Source organism: Phoca vitulina, unplaced genomic scaffold, assembly GCF_004348235.1.
Source record: "Phoca vitulina isolate PV1807 unplaced genomic scaffold, GSC_HSeal_1.0 scaffold27, whole genome shotgun sequence".
Classification (NCBI taxonomy): domain Eukaryota; kingdom Metazoa; phylum Chordata; class Mammalia; order Carnivora; family Phocidae; genus Phoca; species Phoca vitulina.
The window spans coordinates 24,079,030-24,102,853 of NW_022589730.1; the positions used below are offsets into that span (position 1 = coordinate 24,079,030).

Consider the following 23,824-nt stretch of genomic DNA (forward strand, 5'->3'; position numbering starts at 1 on the left):
ATATATATATATATATATATATATATATGAATTAGGTAGTACAGTGCCCACCCCATAGTAAGCACCCAATAAGTGCTAGTAATATGTGTGGAACATGTTATTTTTCATGATGCAGTCTTGCAATGACTTCCTCACCCCCTTCCCCAGGGGTCTGTAGATCATTGACTGGGAACTACTTGAAACTGCTTCCATATAGTTCTGCACGTTGTACACTGCACAAGGGTAGTTGGCAATGGGGACAAGTAGGGTTGGGGACCATCCTCTGCTCATCTGACTATGAGCTCTGGAGCACGGCTGCCCTGAGGAAGAGGAGGTATCCTCTGTTCTAAGCCGTGCACCCCTGGGCCTGTGTCCACCCGGAGAGGCAGCTCTGTGGAGCTCATCCTCCTGGAGGTGGTGCCTTTCCTGGTTCATACAAAAGTGCTGTAGAGGCCAGTAGAGGGCTTGGGACCATGGACCAGAGGAACAGGTGAATGCCATATCCTTCAGGTGGGGGAAACATTCCAAGCATAAAAAATTTTACCAGGCAAATCTTTGAGAGGAAAAAAATATACAAGCTTTTGAGAAAGTAATAAATAGCAGAGAGTCTCAACTTACCTTCCCAGACAGGTTCCTTGTTGGCAATTCCCTTTAGTGGTAGGGGCAGAGTGAGCATGTTCTCGGGATGTTTGAGGAGCCCAGGGAGAATAGGGGTCTATCTGGAAATCCCCACGCCCTGATATTAGGGAAAGGCCCTCACTGGTGCAGGACAGAGCTGGCCAGGTCTCCTAGTCACACTGACAAGGCTGCACTGAGGAGCTCAGCCTGCCATTGCAGGGAGGGTTTCTGGGGTCTATGAGGGAGCAAGTGCCCCACACCAGCCCCCGTGTCAGGCTTAGCTGCACAGTTGTGGGCACCTGATGGGGACATATGGCATGAGGATAAGCCGGGAAACTGCTGGGCTCCTCTGGGGTCTTCCTTTCTGAAATCATACCTCCGGAACATGAAACGTGCAGCTGCAATGAGTCCCCAGTGATTATTTTTGGATGCTGATGATGAAATAAGGTGCTGCTGTTAGGAGTCTCCCCACCACCTCCGGGGACCAGCAGAGCGTTCAGAGCATCTCTCCCCGAGACTCCCTGCAGAACTGAGCGAAGGAGACAGCTCCTGTTTATTGGGCACTTACTGTGTGCCAGGCAGCAGCAAACCACTAGATCTCCCTGCATCTGATAAAAACCCTGAGGAAGGACTTACTGTCGGTCCCCCTTTCACACACAAGGAAACTGGGGCACAGAGAGGTGGAAGGACCTGATCAGACAGACGCAACTGATCAAGGCTAGAGCCGGCATAGGAACACAGGTCTGTCCACCTCCAGCCACTCTTAACTCCGTGACGTCCTGAGTCCCATGTCCACCTGGGTGTCAGGAGCCACAAAGAGCTGGCCTCCCAGAAGGACAGTTATCTTTGCATGAGGATCCTAAGGTGTTATCTGTGTCCATAGCAGGATGCCGTCATCTGCCGATCTGCAGAACATAGTTCTCCCTGAGATTCTTCCAGAGGAGCAGACTTTGCCTGTGCCCCTGGCTGCCACCACATTTCGTGCCTCCTTCCACACCCCACACTCGCTCCAGCTAGAAACCCCCCAGCTCAGTCCTCTGCTCCACTCTCACGGTGATCTGACCCAGCTGTGCCACCTGGAGAGGACAGTTAAGCTGAACCTCACTTCCAGCCCCGAGTGGAGAAAAGTTGACATGTCTCGTCTACTCCTCCCTGAAGCCACTCCCCTAGGGCAGAGACCCTTCAGCCTCCGACGTGGGGGACCCAGACCAGAGTTGGCGTGGGAGGTACAGACAGGATTGAGTTTTCTAAACAGATGACCCCTAACTGGATTTCTTGTGATTACTTCCAGCAAGGCTGGCTGCCAGACCAGACCTAGGGGCATGTCAGGTTGTGACCGGAAGGTGTCCCTGGACTGTAGGAGGATCTCTCTCGGCAGTATCAAAGCAGGACGGGTTCTGCTTAGACACCCACAGCAGGTCCCGGGCTGGAGGTCCCACAGCATGCATGGCGTCCTGTGGGGTCCAACAGCTGTTCTGCTACTCTGCACAGCTTTCCGTGAAGCTTCCTTTCTGATGTGCATTAGTCATTGATTCCTGATGCCCCGGCTTACTGGTATTTTAGCCAACAGCTCTGGTCTACTTGGAGCTCCCACAGAGAACAGCAATGAAGAAAAATGATTAACTATCAGTTGCTTACTTGGAGAACCCCTTCTTCCCTTTCCCCACTGGCCACTTTCAGCTGTTCCTCTCACCACCTGAAGCACCAGTTTTTGCCCATGTTGACACAAGCCGTTGACGCTGGTCCTGGGTCCTCTGTGCTCCCTCTGTGTGAGCCCATCTGGGGTGCTGTGCCTGAGCCCCTTCCATAGCTGCACCAGGCACATGGGGGGGAGGGGAGGCTGCTCGCTTGCCTGTTGTTGGTTTGGGTGCCCAGTCTGCAGGGGCATAGGGTGGACAGAATCTGCCGGGCATCCATGCGTGGCGTCAGAGTCTTCCAGGGTGAGCTGACAGGTGGTGAGAGAGATCCCTAGGCCCCGCAGAGGGCCTCCTTGGAAGAGGGGATGCTAAAGGGGTCCTTTGTCTCAGAGCTAGCGATTAGGTTGCAGCTTTTTGAGCCAGCGAGTCCAAGGGCGGGAGGGCCCTGTGTGAAAGACCAAGAAAACCTGAAAAGCCAAGGCTGCAGATCCGGGAAGCCAGCTACATTGTTCCCACAACTTAGAAATGGGCTGTAAGGTCTGTCCAGCCCCACACAGAAGACTGACCGCCGTCAGCTGGCTTCTGGCTCTGCCACGGCTCATAAACGCGGCTTGAATGTCCGTTCGGTGTTCGTTCTTTCCCTCTCTCGCCCCCAGGCTCACAACAGAGTTCCGTCGGGGGGATGCCAGCAGGGCAGTCAAGCATGCCGTGATGATGAAATCTAATTCCACCTTGGAAGTTCCTTTTTTAATTGCCTTCGTGTCTTTTGCCTGCTCCCATAACTTTGCTCCCCGCTGTTTCTCCCCTCCCCCCCTCCCCTCTCCCCCTCTGTCGGTGCTCTCACAGAACAAAGAGTTCAAGACGCTGTCGGAGCAGCTGGTGGCGGTCACCTCCACACACGCCGTGAAGGTAGAGAAGCTGCAGAAGGAGCTGGCCCGCTACCAGGAGGGCCACGGTGGGGACAGCAGCCTGAGGCTGCAGGAGGAGGTCGAGAGCCTGCGGGCTGAGCTGCACAGGGCCCACTCGGAGCGCAAGATCCTGGAGGATGCCCACACCAAGGAGAAGGACGAGCTGAAAAAGGTATGTCGAGGCCAGAGGGAGTGGCTCGGCGGTGGGCTGGCTCACAGAGCACCCCTTCGGGGCAGTTTCTTCTTCCAGCTCTAAAATCGCCCTGGACTTTACTGGGGCTTGTGCCCATGAACTGACCATCTGTCTGCATTTAGACGTAAAGTGCTCATGCTTTGGGGGAACCCACACGAGCATATGTCCATTCACCTAACACATGTTGATTAAGTTTTGCTATTAGCTGAACGCAGTGGCATCTCCTGAAAGGGATACTCGTGTGTGCCTTTGGGCATATTTCTTATGGTCTAGAATTAGCCACTGAGTCAGCTCTGTGGCCCGAGTTCTCGTTAGCAAGAGGCGTGGTACAGAGGTAGTGGCTTTTCTTCTTGATGTTGCAGGGATTCGTGCAACCTCTAGACGTCCCTGCTCATAGTAATCCTACTTTGGGGAATTTGACTTAAGTTTGTGTTGATAGTTTTGGCCTGACTCACCCATTCTGGTTGCTGTGCTCTGTAGGTTTTCTCTCCACCCCGTAAAGTAGAACTTCCTGAGATTGGCCCCTACTCCCCCATCTTAAAAGTCAGGATACAAAGATTTCCTTCTCCTCTCCCAAGATAACTGTTCAAGCCGGGGAATGCCACGTGCCCACTGGAGAGCCTCCTGTGGACGCAGGACACCACTGTTTACTCCTGCATCTCTGCAGTGACTCACAGACCACAGGGCAAATAGCACCTGCCCACTAATTTAGTGCCTCCAATACTGGAGAGTCGCAGTGGGTTGAAAATCTAAGGATGGGGGAGGGATTCAGTGTTCCTGATGTTGGAATAACTTAGTGTTTAAAAATTAGAGCAGGGGTCACCTGGGTGGCTCAGTTAAGCATCCAACTCTTGGTTTTCAGCTCAGGTCATGATCTCATGGGTTATGGGTTCGAGCCCCACATTGGGCTCCATGCTCAATGGGGACTTTGCTTGAAGAGTCTCCCTCTCGCGCTCTGCCCCTCCCCCTATACGTGCATGCATGTGTGCTCTCTCTAAAATATTTTTTAAAAAGAACAGACTGGAGGTGCCTGGGTAGCTCACTCAGTTGAATGTCCAACTCTTGGTTTTGGCTCAGGTCATGATCTCAGGGTCATGAGATCGAGCCCCATGCTTGGCCCAGCGTCTGCTTGAGATTCTCTCCCTTTGCCCCTCTCCCTGCACACGCACTTGCTCTCTCTCTCTAACAAAGTCTTTTAAAAAAAAAAAAAAAAAAAGCAGGCTAAATGCCACCACAGAAAGGGTTCTGGGGTAGACATTGGAATGGCCAGATACTTCTCCCTGTCCTGCCATTACCAAGTACAAGCTTAATGGCCTTAGTTCCCTCAGCTGTTTCTTGGGGTTTTTTTCTGTAAGTATAGATTATGTCTCAGGCTTCTTCTGGACGTTGCAACTGGCCAACTCCATGAGATGGTATTTGAGGGCTCTAGAAGGAAGAGGACCCCAGCCCTGCCTGTAGCGCTTCCCTCTTCCTCTGCCCCATTACCTTCTTCTGGCCCAGGCCCTCAGGCACAGCTGGGGAGCACACAGACTGCTCTGTGAGATGCGAGCCCACAGAGCCAGCTGAGCTGGCTCATGGTGAGCTTGCCTCAATGGTTTCCCTGTCCCAGGCCAGACTTCCGACCACCAGCCACTACTTTGCCTGAGCCCAGGGATTTCGCTAGCGTCAGAGACGGAGTCCACGTGTGGACTGGGTGATGAATACAGTGCGACGTGGGGCTTCCCGGGGCAGGCAGCCAGCCTAGCCCGGAAATGTAGGAGCTTCCGCCCCCAGTATGTCACCCAGGCGAACCTGCCCGCTCACCCAGCATGAGGCCTGGCATGGACTTCGTTCTTTGGGAGAAAGCATGTGGTACTAGGAAGCTCCTGTTAAAATGTAGCTTTAAGCTTGTAACCTACAAACGGTGGAATTCTGCCCTTGTGTCTACTGACCATGGGAACAGATGGATGTAAACCTTCCATGGGATTAAAAAACAAGGCGGTGGAATCCAAAGGCAGAGAAGATGCCAGAATTAGAACTGGAAACCTTTGAGATTGGGGACCCCAGGAGAAAAAGAAAAGCAAGTTCCCTGCATGGGCACCCAAGTCAGGTGAAGCATAGGGGAAGTCTGTTTACCCAGCAGATCCACAAAACCGGGGTGTCTCCTGTCTCCACCCCCCAGAGAGCCCTCGACTCCTCGGCCGCCCAGCCTCCTCACCTGCTTCCCCTTGGGCTCTGTGGTTTGAGGACTTAGCGCTCTAAAAATGTCTAAGTCTCCATCCAAGGGAGCCTGAGGGTTTATAATAATGAAACTCTTCCTGGGCACGGCATAACAGAGAGGAGGGCGCTTTCCTCTGCTCCTTACAAAAATTATTATTTCCTAGGAGTGTGTTGAGCTAGGTCTTAAATACAATGAGAGGTTGGAACTGCCAAGAGAAAACAATTCAAGGACATTGCAAGGAGGAGAAGAGTAGGCACAGAGGCAGAACAAGAAAAGCACCTTCTCTCCAGAATGTAAGCAAATCCCCAGCTGGGAGCATGAGACGGAACTGGCATAAGATGATTCATTAGGTGCAACGTCCACCTCCCTCCAAGAAGAGAGAAAGTGGAAGCAAAAGAACCTCCTTCTCCAGGGTCTTTAAAACTTCTCTATTCCGGTGGCTGTGGGGAGTGGGTGGGGAGAGGGGCTAGCTTTTATCCCCCACCCTTCGTCTTTTGTGCCTGTTCAGGGTTTAATATTTATCAAAGGCACCGTGTCTAATCTTAACAAATGCTGAATAATCAGACAGTTGGTTTCCTCTCAGGCTTGTCTAGAGGCTGCTCTGCCCTGAGCAAGATTGATGAGACAGAGCACAGTGAGGAGCCGACTGCGGGTAGATGTTAATTAATGGGTTTGATATGTCCGTCAGCAAATGCTTCATTGGAACTGGCAGCCTGGAAAACTTTGGGCTCCCCACTGCTGACGATATTCATTGTCTGGCCACAGGACTACACCGCTTTGGGCTGGGAGACACTGGGTCTCCCTGAGGGCAGGACCTCCCCTCCTCCCCCCCGCCCCCGCCCCTGGCTGCAGACCTGGGGCAGCACCCCCCGCCCCAGCCACGTGTCAGCGCACACCCTCTCCCCTGAAGGTCTCTGCTCTTGGGGCCTCTCCCTGGGGCAGGTGCACCCAGGCCATAGGCCTCCTCTCCTTTTCGCCTGTGTGATGGGTTATTTTCTAAAGCTCTCAGTGACCCCTGTGCCGATGTTATGTGCAGCTGTGCTTTTGGGGATAGTTGAGCTGTTCTGTGTCTGTGATGAAAGAGACGTGGCCACCAGGGCCACCCTTGACATGCAGTCATGACTCATTATCCAGAATCGGCTCCAAAGCTCACCTGGTGGAGCCAGCAAGGCCTGGCTCAGTGCAGGGTTGCGGACCCTGGCTCTGAGCAAGGGTCCCTGACACTTGGGAGGGATGGAGAGCAGCCCCCGGGCCTGGGTGTTCAGCAGCTGGGGCTGTGTGCAGTATCGTGTCATCTGTCACTGATCTGCCAGCCGCCGGTTGGTGACCTTGGGAAGTTCCAGTGTCAAGGTTTTGGGTTTTTCCAAATAGAAGGAGAGAGATCTGACTTGGGGGGTTAGTGGGGTTCTCACAATGGGGTGTTTTGAGTCTTTCTCCAAAGGTGCAGAGAAGACTTCTCTGGCCAACGGAGACACAGAGTTGTGTTCCCAGGGCTCCAGGGTTTGTGGTTTGTAAGGAGGCTGAATGTTGTTAGAATGAGAACCCCACACCAACTGTGTGGAAGAACATCATCTCGTTGAAGACATCATGGAAGTCCAAGCCCCTCATTCACCGAACAGATAGTTATGGGGTGCCTGTGTGTGTTAGGGACCATTCTACACACTGGGGCAGAAGGAAACAATTTTTTTTAAAGTCCTTCTCATTCTTATGGAGCTCAAATATTTGGGGTTATGAGAGAATGTACAGACAGGAATCAAATACAGATTATCCATCATGTGCCATAAAGAAAAATAAAGCAGAGTGAAGGGGATAGAGAGGGACCTCTGGGGGCAGGGAGAGGTATGGGTTTGCTTATGGTGGCCAGAGAACATCTCTCTGAGAAGACACCCAAGTGAGGTGAGGGTGAGCCATGAGCATTTCTAGGGGACGGGTAACAATTGTAAACAGCAGGTGTATAGGCCCTGAGGTGGGAGTAGGCTGGACAGGTTTGAGAACCAACAAGGAGGCCACTGGGCTGAGGCAGAGTGAGTGAGGAAGAGGAAGGGTAGGAGGGTATTGAGGCCAGCGAGGCAGTGGGGTCAGATTGGGAAGGACCTTCTGACATTGAAGGACCTTCTGACCTTGAGGGCAACATTAGCCATGAAGTATCCAGAGAGAGGAACAGCTCTGTCTTAGGCACTAAGCCCTGGAGCGCACACCAGTTCTCTCCCCCCCGAGCATCGTCCTATCACTCTTGCTGTGGGAACCAGTCGTCTGAGGCCTGCTCTAGGCTGTTGACCTCACCATTCATCATACGTCCGCCTTCTGAACTGTCAAGACACATGGTAGCATAGTAAACAGCTGGATCTGCTTGCACCCAGACTACTCAGGGCAAAGGCCAGGTGTACCCCTCCCTGGCTGGCTTTTGGCAAGGTCTCTAACTTTTCTGTGCCTTAGTTTCCCTAAAAGCAAACATTGATGGTACCTACCTCAAAGGCAGTAAGTCAATTTATAACTGTGCTCGAGACATAACAATAGCTCAATAGATGTTCATTTATCATTCCCTCAACTAGCCTGTAACTTTGTGGAGCTCATGTTCTACCTGAACCTACGTGGACCCCATCCTCATTCTGAGCCCCATGTCTTAGCACAGTGGAGGCTGAATGACAGGAGGAGCACGCATGAGCCAGGGCCAGGGGTCCGGACTCCGCCATGAACTCCATGGGGCTGTTCCGGGAATGGTGGCACAGGCGCTTCCTTCTAACTTTGAGAGCATCCTCCCCTTGGCTTTGTTTCCCTCGCTGTATTCATGCCCGATAACAGCCATGTGTCCCAAGTGAGTTCCAATTTTATTTCTGCACTGTCCTCTGTGTGTGGTCTGTTCTTCCTCTTCTCTCTCTCCTCTGCTCAGGCCCCTTTCCCTTTGACTAAATAACTTCCCACTTAGAATGTGCTTTCTATTTACCTTACTCTCAGAATGGACCAGGATTTTGCAGAATTAAAAGTGTTGTTCCTGCCAAGGGCCATGCCTATAACTTTCTACTAGATGGTTCGTGCACAGCATTGAGGACAGAGGACTCAGGACACAATGGTGGGCAGAAGAGCCTTTTCTGATAGGCATTGTCTAATCAGTTCGTCCCATGGCTTTCTACGAGAAACCTTGCATTTGGCCCTTTTTACGGTTTAAATGCCCAACATGAAAAAAGACAAAACCAAAAGCCCAGAGCTACATTCATATCCCTAAAGATTAACTAGTAAAGGCAGTTCTTTTAAGTTTTAAATTTTTATTTGATCCAGAGCAAGAAAGGTCACAGAGGGAGAGGGCGAAGCAGACGTGGGGCTCTATCCCAGGACCCTGAGGTCATGACCTGAGTGGAAGGCAAACCTTTAACTGACTGAGCCACCCAGGCGCCCCAGTAAAGGCAGTTCTTGAGCATGAAGCTGGGGTATTTGTTTCATTTAACTTAGCAGGGACTAAATTAGCCTCGTAGTGATAGGATTTAGCCCCAACGTTGGTTCTGATGATCTGTCCCAAGTAACCTTGTAGAAGAAACCCTCCCAGTAATATTGCCTGTAGGAGTTAACAGACCCTCTGCCCCCCACCCAGCCCAAGAGAAAATGGAGCTGCTGAATAATGTTGAAGCCCCAAACCCTAGCAAAGGTATTATTTATCATGCTGAAGGGAACACACCTGCCTGGTTCCGTGTTAAGTGTCTCTCTAGCCTGCATTCCTGACCCTTCACAGAAGGGAGGCCATTTAGCTGCAGAAGTTTGTCATCCGCTGTGCCTGCCAGCAAACTCCCCACGTGCTAGCTGGCTGGAGAGACGGAGGGGTGGCCAGCACCTGGGGACGTGTGATGGGGAAGCAGTCTCTCTGCCCTCCTGGGGTGTGGAGCGGGGGGGGGGGGCTACCTTCAGAGTTGTGCAGGCAAAGAAGAAAACAAAGCTCCCCCTGTCACTTTGATGTACGGCTCAGAATAACAAAGCTGAGGTCCTCAGAGGCCTACCTTCATGAGTCAAAGCCATGGAGGGAGACAGAGGGAAGAAAGGCTCAGGCGCAGTAGAACACGTCAGTGGGTACACGCCGTTGACCGTGGCTTGCTCACACTAGTCTCCCCTGATCATAAGTGGTTGCAATAAAGTTACATGATCTTAGACTACATTCCTGGGAATGGAGGTTTGGGGTCCAGCCTAGTGGTGGTGGCAGGCATGCTCTCCCGGCCAGCCGTGCCTGACTTCTGCGTTCCGTTGCAGGAGGATGATGACTGTAGATGCCCCGAGGAGGGGGGATGAGGACAGTGAGTGAACTGGGACGCCTTCGCAGGGGACCACGTGCTCTGGGAGCCATCTGATCTTCAGAGAGTGGGTCTGGGGAAGCAGGCTGGTGACCTGACACACAGTGACTCACAGCCGGGTAACTCAGAGGTGACAGCCCTGTACCTTGTTCTTGGCCGAGGGTGACCAAAGTCCTGCCCTCCAGACGTGGCACCAAGTTGAGCTTCATGTGAGGCCCCATCAAGGCTCTCTTTTGTAGAGCCACACACCTCGTGCTTGCTTCTGTCGGCTGTTTTCAGCATGTGCACCGAGGAACGGGAAAGCTATTTCGATGATTTGCGAAGCTAACTTAACCGTGCTCATTGGGTGAACTGTTTTCAATAATAGGAAATTAGATGCACTTGAGTATTTTTTCCCCACATTGTGTTTCTCTTGAATCATTTGATTAAGCAACTCCTGTGTTCTAGATGTTTTAATCGACGATTTGGGGGAAAAAAAATTAAAGGAACCCTTTTTATCAACGGAGGAAAGCATAGGCCCCTTAACTGGTTGTGCAGGGCTCCTCGCGGGCTCGGTCACCTTGGGCGTGACGTGTCCCATGATGACATGACAGCCTGGCAGTGGTCCGTGGGCCCAGGCTGAGTAGGTGGGTGAGAACGCAGAGCAGTCTGACTGTATCTCTGGAGGGACAAGCAGGCCCTGTAAGCTGAGGATGGAGCTCAGGGGCTCGCCCCACACCTGCAGGATAGGAGGCCTTCCTGGAAGAATGAATCATGGTCCAGAGCTAGACAAGGAGGAGAAACCCCCCCCCCCCCGCCCAGGAAGGCTGGGGAAGAGAGCTCGGCGGGGGGAACAGGGACACACTGAGGCGGAAACAAAGAGCGGGGAGAAGCTGGGCCTCACTCAGCCCATTTTAGGGAGGTGTGTGGAAGAGTTGAGTTTATCCTGAAGACAAAGGGAGTGAAGCCGTTCTCCGATTCTCCCTTCTCCCCACCCAGCCTCGTCCTTTCTCAGCCCCCTCTGTCCGCATTACCACAACAGCGCTGTTCCGTTCCCAAACCATGGCTACCACTCGTCTGCACCACGTCTTCTTTCCACCTAGAGCTCCCTCGGCTGCCTGCAAATCCCACGGGTCTGAGACAACCCGCTTCTCCTGGGAAACCTTCTGGGGCCTCCCTCTGTTCCTTGGTACCTCTGTTCATCCTAATTCCCCTCATAGCAGTGGTTCTCGGCAAGAGGCCATGTTGCCCACAAGGAACCTTTGGCCATGTCTGGAGACATTTCAGCGGTCACAGCTGGGTAGGGGGCAGGGGGGCCGCAGTTACCAGAATCCAGTGGGGTAGAGGCCCGGATGCCGCCGAATGTCTGAGAGGACAGCACCCCTGCTAACAACGAAGAATTACCTAGCCCAACGTGTCTGTAGTGCTGAGGCTTAGAAACCCTGCTGGACAGAAATCTGCCCACCTGTCCCTCGCTCCTGTTGAGGGGGGCGCGCTCAGAAAGCGGCTGCCCGGATAGTCGCTTACTTTGCCTCCCCAGCTCCTGGCATGGGGAATCGTGTCAGGAAGTGTCTGATGGGTGAGTGGCAGCCCGTGATGATGAAGGGCATCGCTCGGGGCTGCTACTTCTGTCCCTAGCCCTCCCTGCCAAAGCAGGTTGCAGTCTCTGCGGATACACATCAGTTGTGTTCATCATAATGGGCAGTAACTTGTGGATGAAGAACAGTGTGTGGCAATTAGTTATGTGCATAAATCTTTTTACCAGCCTTTTCTCGTTTGAGATCCTGTGGGGAGGCAGAACACGCCCATTCGCCTGGCTCTCCATGAGAGGGCTTAGACTCTGCCTGGCGGTGTCAGGATGACCCGCACCGGTCAGAGCCTCATTCCTGGAACTCTCAGCACTACATCCGCAGGTGGACTTGTGATAGAAACCGAGTCCATCTGAACTGAGAGAATGAAAAAGCAGCAACACCATGTAGCAGAGAAGGGACAGTTTCCTGGAACATAGTTTTGAGCCACATTTTGAAGGACGTTGAAAACTCTGAAATTGGAAGACCTTGAATTGTGTAAGGAGACTGTTGACGAAGTAAGTACTTGGTGACCTCATTCCTGGACTCCAGCCTTGTTGAAATTCTCTCCTGACCCTTCCCACACGATGCTGAGCTTTGTGGGGGAGAGGCAGCTGTCCTCTTACCTCACCCCCCAGCGCCTTAAGCTGAACTTTAAAGCTAGGGGGGAAGGGAGGGTAGCATTTACTCATAAATAGTTGAAATTCAGATGTCAGGAAGGTTTCTGCCCTTTAGCCAGCATCCCTGGGGCCTCCATTCTTGCTTTTACTGCCAAAGGGCTCTGGCAGAGTCTGAAAGGTTTCTCTGATGGGAGTGCCGGTGGGTCCATCAGGGACCTATCTCCTAGGCAGTGGTCCCCAGAGGTCACCCTCTAGTCTCAGCTACCGTGAACGTGGTGGTGTACCAAAGATACCCTCTTTGAGGCTCTTTCTACACAGGCTGGGAGGAATCCTCTCCCCCCCCCCCCCCCGCCCCCAAACCACCACCAGTAGATCATGAAATGTACCAAACATGGCTAGAAGTGAGGACTTGAACCAGGGAATGCAGTCATTCATTGCATCACTTACCAGTCTTGGAGCTGTGAAGAAGCTCATCACTTCGAGCCTGTCTTACACTTCTCTTTTTATCTTTTGTCACATTGAGCACAGGGCACTGTGCTTAGTGGATCGGCTTATTTGTGGAATGATTTTTTAGCAGCTTTATTGAATATAATTCACATACCGTAGTTTACCCATTTAAAGTGTACAATTCAGTGTTTTTTAAAGTAGTTTTACAACTATCGCAGAGTCTAATTTTAGAATATTTTTATCACCCCCCCCCCAAAAAACTGTATCCATTAACAGTCACATCCCATCCCATCCTTAGGCAACCACTAATCTACTTTCTGTCTCTATAGATCTGCCTATTCTGTACACTTTATATAAATGGAATCATATCATACGTGACTTTCTGACCTTTTTCTTTTTTTTTTTTTTAAAGGTTTTATTTATTTGAGAGAATGAGAGAGAGCACATGAGAGGGGGGAGGGTCAGAGGGAGAAGCACACTCCCTGCAGAGCAGGGAGCCCGATGTGGGACTCAATCCAGGGACTCCAGGATCATGACCTGAGCCGAAGGCAGTCGCTTAACCAACTGAGCCACCCAGGCGCCCCTTTCTGACCTTTTTCACTTAGCATCGTGTTTTCAAGATTTATCCATATTGTAGCATGGATCAGTACTTTATTGCTTTTTATTGCTAAATAGTATTTCATCATATGGACATGCCGTATTTTGTTCATCAGTTCATTGATGGACATTTGGATTGTTTCCACTTTTTGGCCCTTTTGAATAATGCTCCGGCAACCATCTGTATACAAGTTCTTGTGTAGACATAGGTTTTCATTTCTCTTGGAAACCTAGGAATGGAATTGTTGGTCTTACCAGGGTTAAAATGCAATTTTCGAGGAACTTCCGAAGATGTTGCACTGGTTTATGTTCCATCAGCAGGATACGAGAAGTCTGATTTCTCCACGTCCTCTCCAACATTTGTAATTATCTCTTTGTATCATAACCATCATAGTATATGTGAGGTGATAAATCATTGCGGTCTTGGTTTGCTTTCCCCTAATGACGTTGAATATTTTGTCATGTGCATATTGGCCACATGAAGAAGTGTCTATTCAGTTTTTTTTCCCATTTTTTGATTGGATTTCTTTTTCTCTGTTGAGTTGTAAATACTCTATATATTCAGGGTCCAAGTCCCATATCAGATAAATAATTTACAAATATTTACTCTCATACTGTGAGTTGCCCTTTGCCTTTGATAGTATCCTTTGAAGCTGAAAAGTTCTTAGTCTAGATGAAGTCCAATTTAAATGTTTTTTCTTTGGTTGCTTGTGCTTTTGGTGTTGTATTAAGAAACCATTGACTAATCCAGGGCCACAGAGATTTGCTTCTATGTGTCTGCCAAGAGTTTTGTAGTTTTAACTCTTACATTTAGGTCTGTGATACCTTTTTAGCTTATTTTCGTATATAGTGTGAGGTAGGAGTCCAATTTTATTTTGTATGTGGAAATCCAGTTGTCCCAGCCATTTGTTGAAAAGACTATTCTTTCCTCACTGAATTGTTTTTCTTCTCCAATTGCCCTGTCTAGAATCTCCAGTGCAACATTGAATAGTTTGGGTGAGAGCAGATATCCTTGTGTTTGTCCTGACCGTGGATGCAAAAGGCATTCTGTGTTTCACCATAAAGTCTGATGTGGGTTTTTATGGATGCCCTTTATCAGGCTGAAGAAGGCCCCTTCTATTCCTAGTTTGTTGAGTTTTTATGATGAACATTTGGTAGCATTTTGTTAAGGGTTTTTTGCATCTGTACTCATCTTTGGTTGTGGTATCGGGATATTTCTAGCCTCACAGAACAAACTGAAAAGGGACACCTGGGTGGCTCAGTCGTTGGGCATCTGCCTTCGGCTCAGGTCATGATCCCAGGGTCCTGGGATCGAGTCCCACATCGGGCTTCCTGCTCCCTGGGGAGCCTGCTTCTCCCTCTCCCTCTGACTCTTTCTCCTGCTTGTGCTCTTGCTCACGTGCTCTCTCTCAAATTAATAAATAAAAAAATCTTTAAAAAAAAAAAAAAACTGAAAAATGTTCTCTACTGTTGTATGAAATAACCAGTGCAGAATAGATACTCATTTTTCCCTCAGGTTTTTGCAAAGTGGTGGAATGATTTTATTTTATTTTTTTAAAGATTTTATTTATTGAGAGAGAAACAGCATGAGAGGGGAGGGGTCAGAGGGAGAAACAGACTCCCCGCTGAGCCAGGAGCCCAATGCGGGACTCGATCCCAGGACCCTGGGATCACGACCTGAGCCGAAGGCAGTCGCCCAACTGACTGAGCCACCCAGGTGCCCTAAGTGGTGGAATGATTTTAAAGCCTCTGTTTCCACTTAGTGCCTAGTGAAGGGACTGTTGTAGAACCATCTACAAATATTCGTCAGCACTCTATGCTGTGCCTGCTGCTCTTACTCCACATACATCATCTCACTGAATCCTGAGAGCAGCCCTGTGAGGTGCAAGTCCATGTCACCAAAAGGGACCTGCGGTTTCTAGAGCCAGAGCTCTGTGGCTGTGAAGCTCATCGTCTTGGCCTCCAGCCAGATTTGCTGTGCTTTGATAGCGGCGTGATCGCAGGGGTTCTTTCCATGCTGCCTTGGCGGTGGTTCAGGGAGCCTCCAGGGAAGTGGGACTCAAGTCCAGATGCCTGAATTAAGGGCCCCTGGGCATGTGTCCCTCCTTTTCCCTTCCAGTTTCTGCAGTGCTCACTTCCTTACCTCTGTCATGAAGGCAGGGATGGATGCAACATTGGTGGGGAAAACAACTCGGTGGCCTTCTGCAACAGGAGTCTCCAGGGGGTCCAGAGAGAGAATGCAGAGGTGGTTCCACTGCACGTGAGCTCCCATGTTACAGGAGAAAGAGAGCCCTTTCTCATCCTCCTTGATAACAGCTAATAAGTTCTCATTCTCTTAGAACACGTCTGAATTGTTACATTTCTAAATCTATACAAATATTTGCCCCAGTCCTGAATAGCCAAAGATTTTCAGTTTTGAGAAAGTTTGCCACACGTGGTTTTAATTCTTTCTCTGAGCAGACCAGAATTTTTCTTTAATCACTATTTTCTTTTTGTGCCATTTCCAGTACTAGTCACTTCATGCTTCGTTTGGGGGTCTCGTAAGAAGCTAAACACTAGAGCTCCCCTTCCTTCTGCAGCACCCAAGCTGTGCTGGTCCAGGGAGACAGGCGAGGGCAAGTGGATTGAAGACCAGAGAGAATTCTTCATTGTGAGCTCTGGGCTTTCCTGACACTCAGGTTTGAAAGCTCAAAATTTCCCGAGACAAGCAGCCAAACACAAGAGGTGAAAGCCTGTCGTTGTCAGCCCCTGCGCACGGCATGTGAGCATCGTGCTGACTTTGCATGAGGTTTCTGTGGGCCCTGGAAGACCATAAAGAGCTCATCTGTCTTGTTTTAATGGGATTTTTCTTTCAATGTAACAGTTTTTCCCCTTGAAACGAAAGCAGTTTTGGCTGACTTGATTTTCTTTTTTCCTTTTTTATTTAAATTCCATTAGCCAACATATAGCACATCATTACTTTCAGATGTAGTATTCATTGATTCATCAGTGGCATATGACACCCAGTGCTCATCACATCACGTGCCCTCCTTAATTCCCATCACCCAGTTACCCCATCCCCCCACCCCCCTCCCCTTCCCCAACCCTCAGTTTGTTTCCCAGAGTCAAGAGTCTTTCATGGTTTGTCTCCCTCCCTGATTTCTTCCCATTCAGTTTCCCCCTCTTCCCCTATGATCCTCTGCACTATTCCTTATATTCCACATACGAGTGAAACCTTACGATAATTGTGTTTCTCTGATTGACTTATTTCACTTAGCATAATACCCTCCAGTTCCATCTATGTCTATGTAAATGGTAGGTATTCATCCTTTCTGATGGCTGAGTAATATTCCCTTGTATATATGAACCACATCTTTATCCATTCATTTGTTGAAGGGCATCTCGGCTCCTTCCACAGTTTGGCTACTGTGGACATTGCTGCTGTGAACATTGGGGTGCAGGTGTCCGTTCATTTCACTATATCTTTGGGGTAAATACCCAGTAGTGCAATTGCTGGGTCGTAGGATGGCTCTATTTTCAACTTCTTGAGGAACCTCCATACTGTTTTCCAGAGTGGCTGTACCAGCTTGCATTCCCACCAACAGTGTAGGACGGTTCCCCGTTCTCCACATCCTCTCCAACATTTGTTGTTTCCTGCCTTGTTAATTTTAGCCATTCTAACTGGTGTAAGGTGGTTTTTCATCATGGTTTTGATTTGTATTTCCCTGATGACAAGTGATACGGAGCATTTTTTCATGTGTCTATTGGCCATTTTTATTGGCTGACTTGATTTTCTTCAGAGCATTTAAACATAACCAGCTGAACCTCAAACCCCACAAAAGGAGCCTTTCCTTTGCCCAGCTGCACAGGGCAAACATTTTCTCCTGTTGCTCTCCCTTTCAGCAAGTTGCAGTCCTGGAGCAAGAAAATGCCCTCTTAAAAGATGAGAAAGAACAGCTTAACAACCAAATCCTGTGCCAAGCGAAAGGTAAGTGCAAAGTGCTTGATTTTTCATTTTGGAGTTCGATTTCTTTCCCACACTGATTTTCCCCCAAAGACTCCTAGCAAGAACACAGTTAAGACGGTGCACTGGAGAAAGGGCTTTAATACACATAAAAGAAGGGTGGTCTTTACGATGCTGCTGTGACTCTTGGTTTTAAGAGTTGAATGTGGTGAGACACGCACATGATGGACAAAGTAGTGCATGGGATTTGGAGCCCAGGGAACCTGCACTCAAAGAATGACTACCACATGCTACTGCCTGGCTTTGAGCAACTCCCTTAATGACTATAGTCCTCAGTTTCTTCATCTGCAAAATGGACATAAAAGTACAGACTTCAGAAGTATGAAGCACTTAGCATGGTGCTTGACACATAATAAGCACCTAGGAGCTGTCATTCCTGCTGATTTTAAACTTTAGCATCCATAATACATGTTGTGATTTCTTCTGTTAATGTTTGCTGAAGGACAAATCGGGTCAGATCCCAGCCAGCCTTGCACCACCATCAACCACCATGTGCTGTCTGGCCAAGGAGAAGCAGTGGGTGTCCACAGACCCCAGTCCTTGCCTGGCTCAGTGGATCCGTTAAGCAAGTCACTCACCTTCTCCCATCCTTAGGTCTCTCTCCTGCCTGAACCACCCAAGGGCACAGTCCCGCCCAGCATGAAATCTCGTTGAAAACTTAAACTTTTTAATTTCCCTTTAAAAATGATTTCTTTCTACTGGTATAAATAATAAGTTTTGGTTGTGGGGGAAAGCCCATCCATGTGATCTATTTGCCTTCCATCCTTCAATCTCCCTACACTTCAAGAACACGGAAGATCAGGAATGGGGACAAAAGTGGGGAACAAAGCCTGGGTTCTTCCAGGGACGTTGCTAGCAGCTGCTGTGACAGTCGTCACAGGAGAGAAGTTGGTGCGTTAAGTGAGGGAATGTCCCGTAGGCTGTCTGCTTCTCTCGCACTTTCCCAAAAGCAGGGTGGGCTCTCCCCCTTCTCTGAATACTGACGCCACCATAACCAGCTGCCCTTCGCTCTGCAGTGGGTGAGGTTGCTGAATAAATGCATCCGGGGTCCATGGAAGGAGCTCGTCATGGACAGCGTTTTAAGAAGAGATTAATCAGGGGTGCCTGGGTGGCTCAGTCATTGGGCGTCTGCCTTGAGCTCAGGTCATGATCCCAGGGTCCTGGGATCGAGCCCCACGTCGGGCTCCCTGCTCCGCGGGGAGCCTGCTTCCTCTCCCACTCCCCCTGCTTGTGTTCCCTCTCTCTCTGGGTCTCTCTCTGTCAAATAAAATCTGTAAAAAAAATAAAAATAAAAGATTAATCAGAAAGCATGAGGCAATCAATACATGTGAGGGGAATCCATTCAGAAAGCAAAACTGCAGCTTAGTGTGCTTGCTTTCCAGATGAATTTGCCCAAAACTCCGTCAAGGAAAATCTCGAGATGAAGAAAGAGCTGGAGGAGGAGCGCTCCCGCTACCAGAACCTCGTGAAGGAATATTCGCGGCTGGAGCAGAGATACGACAACCTTCGGGATGAGCTGACCATCATCAAGGCAAGGAGGGCAGTCCTGGCCCTGTCCCCGCACCGGCCCCGCGTCTGGCTTTCCGCCGCCATTCCCGCACGGCTCGGGCCCCCATGCTGCCGCCCGCTGCGCTGCACCTGCCGAAGGTTCTCACACAAGTAACGGGGCCCGGCGATCCTTCCCAGGGATGGCTCCGTTTCCAGCTTTTGGGGTCTCACAAAGATCTCAGGAGCCTAAGGAAAAATCCCACCCAGGTGTATGCTGTCTGTCTTGTTCCCTGTTCTGGGAAAATTCCTGAGTTGAAACAGTGACGGTGTGGGGGGAGTTCTGATCTCTGCGTCCCTGGCAGTACTGCGGGGAGACGCCCAGGGGCTGATCGTTTCTCCCAATCTTCTATTGAAACGCAATAGACAGAGAAACGTCCTATTTCAGGATTTGTCATTCTTTTTTACCCCACATAAACATTGCCTCCAGAAATGCATCCTCAAACGAGATTGATAAGTTAATTTCATAGAAACCAGGAAGAGAAGCTAAATAGGAACATATATAAATACAAAATTTTCTGACCAAGATCAGTTTTTACTCTCAAAGCCAAATCATATGCAAGGGGGAAAAAAAAAGTATTTTTAAATGAACAGTATAAATGGTAACCTCTATTTCTAATATGCTTACTATTTTCATAACGTTGGGGGGGCACAAGTGCTGTATGAGGTCATTACAGGCAGTTTGCCGGGGGGCCAGGGACAGGACAGGACGATGTGTTCGTACTTTCAGGGCGAGACCAGGAGAATACGGGTGGTTTCCCCAGGACTTTCAGAGAAATTGGCCTAAGTGTTAGGGATTTGGATCTCAGGACGAGACTCATCAGGGAGTTCAGTCCTGCCATGGGTTCCTTCTCATGGGCATTTGGTTAGCTAGATGGATGACGGTAAGAACTGCCAGTGAAGTTTCTGTGGGAGTTAGCTCTGTTAGCCATTGTTCCCAGCAACAGTGACACCTGTTCTTGTTGACAAATGAGGCAGAAGTCCAATTCTAGGATCTACTGGCCTTTGAAAAGGAACAGTTCTTGTTAACAGTAGTTCGTTATGAGTACTCACATTTTTCTCCTTCAACAGCAAACCCCAGGCCACAGGCGGAACCCATCAAACCAAAGTAGCTTAGAGTCTGACTCCAATTACCCCTCCATCTCCACATCTGAGGTCGGAGACGCAGAGGATGCCCTTCAACAGGTGGAGGTGAGTAAGGCAGGCTGGAGGCTGCTGTCCGTGGTCCAGGGGGAGTGGAGCTGTTTGAGGTTTCCCAGCTGGAGAGAGACTTCCTCTTCTGGTTGGTGGGCCTTCTTCCTGACAGACGGATCACTTGGACTGCAGGGCACTTACAGACAGTACCCTGGAGTTAATATTTACTGTGCAAAGCAATACATTACTGTTCACCTTACCCACTATCCAGGGAGAAAGAAAGAAGGTAAATCCCTGGTTGGCACTCTTATAAAACTGAGAACCTATGGCAGAGAGGTAAAATGACGGGCTTGAGAAGGAACAGCTCTGGGGCACCTGGGTGGCTCAGTCAGTTAAGCCTCCAACTCTTGATTTCAGCTCAGGTCATGATCTCAGGGTCATGAGATTGAGCCCTGTGTCTGGCTCCATGCTAGGCATGGAGTCTGCTGGAGGTTCTCCCCCCATGGCCTCTCTAATTAAAAAAAAGAAGAAGGAACAGTATAGTCATTAAAATAGAGATTATCATCCCCATTTAGTATCACACACATACAGAATATCCATACATATGCAAGAATTCTTTTTTTCCCTGACCAAGAAGCTGGATCAAACTCAGAGAAGAATTATTTGGAATATTTGGAACCACACATGTTTGCTGAGTGACTACATCTTTGTCTCTAAATACGGTACCACTCAGTGGACTTGGTAACCCGTGTGTGGTTTTGTCAGAGGTCTATAGTCACAGTTTTTCCTCCGGCATTTGAAAAGAAGAAAATCACAAGCAGATAAAACCTTACAGAGCACATGAAAGACCTCGAGGAGAGACGGTCACAAACACGAATGCTCTGAGCACGTCTTTGTGCCAGGCACCGCGGGTGAGCCCTGGAGGAGGAGTGGTCACCAAGCCCGAGACAGCCCCTGCCCTCACGGGGCTTGTTGGGTGCAGAGTCAGGCGACCATCAGGTGATGGGGGAAGTTTGGGATATAACTGCGGGTATGTGTGATGCATATGATGAGAGACGGCGAGTGACAGAAGGTAGGGAAGGATAGAAAAGGAGCCCCTGGGACAAGAAAGCGGTCTGTCGTACAGTTCAGTGTGGTCTGCTGCTGGTCGTGAGCGCCTGGCAAGTGCTTAACACACGCTTGCTTAAGGCCCCTGGTTTTACCATTGCGATCTCCTAAGCCTGGGTCCCGGAGGCTTCAGCCTCTTGAGCTCCAGACGGGCCTCCCAGGTGTACGTGTGGCCTTTTCTGCAGACATAAGCACTTCCATCGGGGACTTCATTCTTCAGGGAAACTGAGGCCGGTTCTTAGGGTGAGCCAGGGCAGAGCACACTGCACTCCTGAAATGCGTGTTGAACCAAGTTATATGGTCACACATGTATACACGTGCACTTTAAAGTCCACATGGCTATGCGCGTGCAGACACCCATGTTTGCACATGCACACCTACACACAACAGAACCCCAGGGGACAAAGCCAGGCCTGAATCCAAAGGGGAAAAAATCTGGGAAACTGATGCTCTACGATCTGTGGAAGAAAGGGGTCCCATGGCAGGGAAGTGTTGGTTCTGTTTCAAGGCGCCATCCAGTGGTGTTCGATCACCCATTTGCAGGGATCGGTAACCACATCGATTCTTCATCAGGAAGCATTAAAGCTTGCGCTTTCCCATTTTTCTGGTACGAGACCATTTCCATAAGTGAGCTCTTTTAACTTCCAAATAAAATGGCTGTGTCTTTATCTATTCTTGGAATGTATGAGTGGTTATCTTAAGTGGCTCTCACAGAAATATAAATGGCCAAGACTCAGATGTTATCTAGACAGAAAATGAGCCTGGGGTGCCAACTCTACTATGAGAGCTGATGGTTGGCTGGCACTGGCTTTGCCTCTGGGGCGTGGATTGATGTCTGGGTGGAGAGAGAAGACAGGCAGCTGAGAGAGAGGCAGGCTGTATGTCCCCTAAGGCGCTGAAGCTATTGAAACCTCCTTCCCGGCTCCCTGTGTTCCCCTGAAGGACATTGGCCTGGAAAAGGCGGCCATGGACATGACAGTCTTCCTGAAGCTGCAGAAGAGAGTGCGGGAGCTTGAGCAGGAGCGGAAGAAGCTGCAGGTGCAGCTGGAGAAGAGAGAGCAGCAGGACGGCAGGAAGGTGCAGGTGCGTGCTGGGGCTGCAAGCCTGCAGAGCGGCCCCCGGGTGCTGGCATCCAATGACCCAGCATCCTCCTCCCATGGCTCACGTGGCAGGCTGTGACTGCTGGGGTCCTGAGGGTGCTGGGTGTCAGGAAAGAGCTTCTCCTCCTGTTGGTGTCATGGTGAGTCTTCTCTTCTTGCCGGTGCCCCCACACCACCCCAGATGGACAGGAGGAGGCTATCCCAAGTACCCCCAGGGCAAGGGATTTCCAGAGGCAAAGCGGGGACAGGGGGCTGTAGTATTGTCCCCTATTTGCCAAGAGGACTGGGATGTGTGATTCAAGTATAAATACAAGCCGCAGTCAAATTTTAGCAGAGAAAAATGATTTCCCCTTATGTGGAGTCTGGCACGGACTTGAGTCAGCCCCACTCAGGTACGGGTAGCCCTGAGTCAGCCCCACTCAGGTAGGGGTCCACTCAGGGGTAGCCCAGGTTTGCAGTTGCTCACCCTCCTATCCCATGATTGCTCCCTGGCCTCAGCCCAGATTATCATCTGTATTTTCAGTCTTGAAAGGATATTGCTTGAAAACCTTAGTGTCCCCAGATCTCTCAGTCTCTCAGGGACCCACTCGGCACCTGCGCAATGCTCAGCACTCTGCTCATAGTAGGTATTCAAAATGTTTATGAAATGAGATAAAAAATGTAAGAAAACTCCCTAGCCATTGAGGAATTTGTGATCTAGGTTGGGAGGACCAGGCATAACATGGGTGAAAAATAAAGAATAACATCGGTAGTGCTCGAATACATGCAAGGTTGGGTACGGATTGGTGTGCTATAGGAGTGGACAGAGCCCATGGAAGTTAGCAGTGAGACGAAGGGAGGAACCACATGTTGTTTCTTGGGAGGTAGAAGGACCACTTCTAATGGGGTAGAAGGCTGATTCTGACATGGGTCACATCGTTAGCTGACCTCCTAGTGGATTTGTCAAAGGCCTGTGCTCTGTTCTTAGGCCCGATTTGCCCGTTGTGGAGTTCAACCCCCTTCCTGCATCTCAGCCTTGCCCCCACTCCTACCTCTGCACGTGATCTCCTTTTGGTAGCACCTGGCTTCCCTTTCCCTTCAGATGTGATACAGACATTGATCTGTATGGCTAGCGTATTCTTGGGTATTCTCCTGAGCACTAAGTGGGGAGGTGAATCTTGCTGATGGACTTCAATCTCTAAGGTGGCTTAGCTTCCAAATGGAGAGTGAAAGGATTAGGTTTACAAATGACTGGGTCCATTAGAAGAGAAGCTGCCCTGACAGGCACACAAGTCAAATGTATGAAAGGCCACATCGACGACACCAGACAGGGGCTGACATCAAAGTCCCCGGCCCACTCAGCTATCCCCACACATTCACCCTCCAGGGTTCTCTACTGCAGAAATGCCAAATAATTTTGAAATCTTGGCTTGAGGATTTTTCTTTGATACCAAATTAAAAAAAAAGTTATCACTTTCTTTAAGAGCAATCACTGAACAAGTGTTAGAACATAGACTTGCCCCCTAGCCCTGAATGTGTGTTGAGGATCTCCCTTTAAGGAGAAGGATCTTGTTTTTGACAGTTTAGTAAGAAAAGCAGGAGTGGGGCAGGGGATGGAAGTTATGGAATCCCTCTACAGCACCCTGAACCTGAACTTTCAGAGATCATGTTCTTGGATCTGCTCTTGGTTGCAAGAGGGATCCTGAGCCACCTGCGTCTTTCCTCTGGAGAGACGTGCCCTGGGGTGTCAGCTATTGAGAGAGACCACGCTGTGGAGAAGGAGGGACAGAGACATCTATAGCATGTGACATCAGCATGGGAGCCGGTCTGTCCCTGTATTGGACTTCCCATCCATCCAGCTCCCTTTTCCCAGGCCTGGCCCTGTCACCTTTGCCACCAGGGTAATTCCAACAGGCTGCCCATTTAGAAACATAAC

At 49.9% G+C, this 23,824-nt stretch overlaps 1 protein-coding gene across 1 annotated transcript in view; it reads left to right on the top strand.

The window, feature by feature from the left end:
- The window catches only part of MYO5B (myosin VB), a 335,175-nt gene that overhangs the window by 275,362 nt on the left and 35,989 nt on the right, over positions 1 to 23,824 (top strand). The window contains exons 22-26 of the mRNA XM_032422730.1: positions 3,081 to 3,314; positions 16,903 to 16,987; positions 18,406 to 18,554; positions 19,640 to 19,759; positions 21,752 to 21,892. Coding sequence (XP_032278621.1) covers positions 3,081 to 3,314; positions 16,903 to 16,987; positions 18,406 to 18,554; positions 19,640 to 19,759; positions 21,752 to 21,892 — 729 coding nt within the window. The remainder of the gene's footprint in view (positions 1 to 3,080; positions 3,315 to 16,902; positions 16,988 to 18,405; positions 18,555 to 19,639; positions 19,760 to 21,751; positions 21,893 to 23,824) is intronic.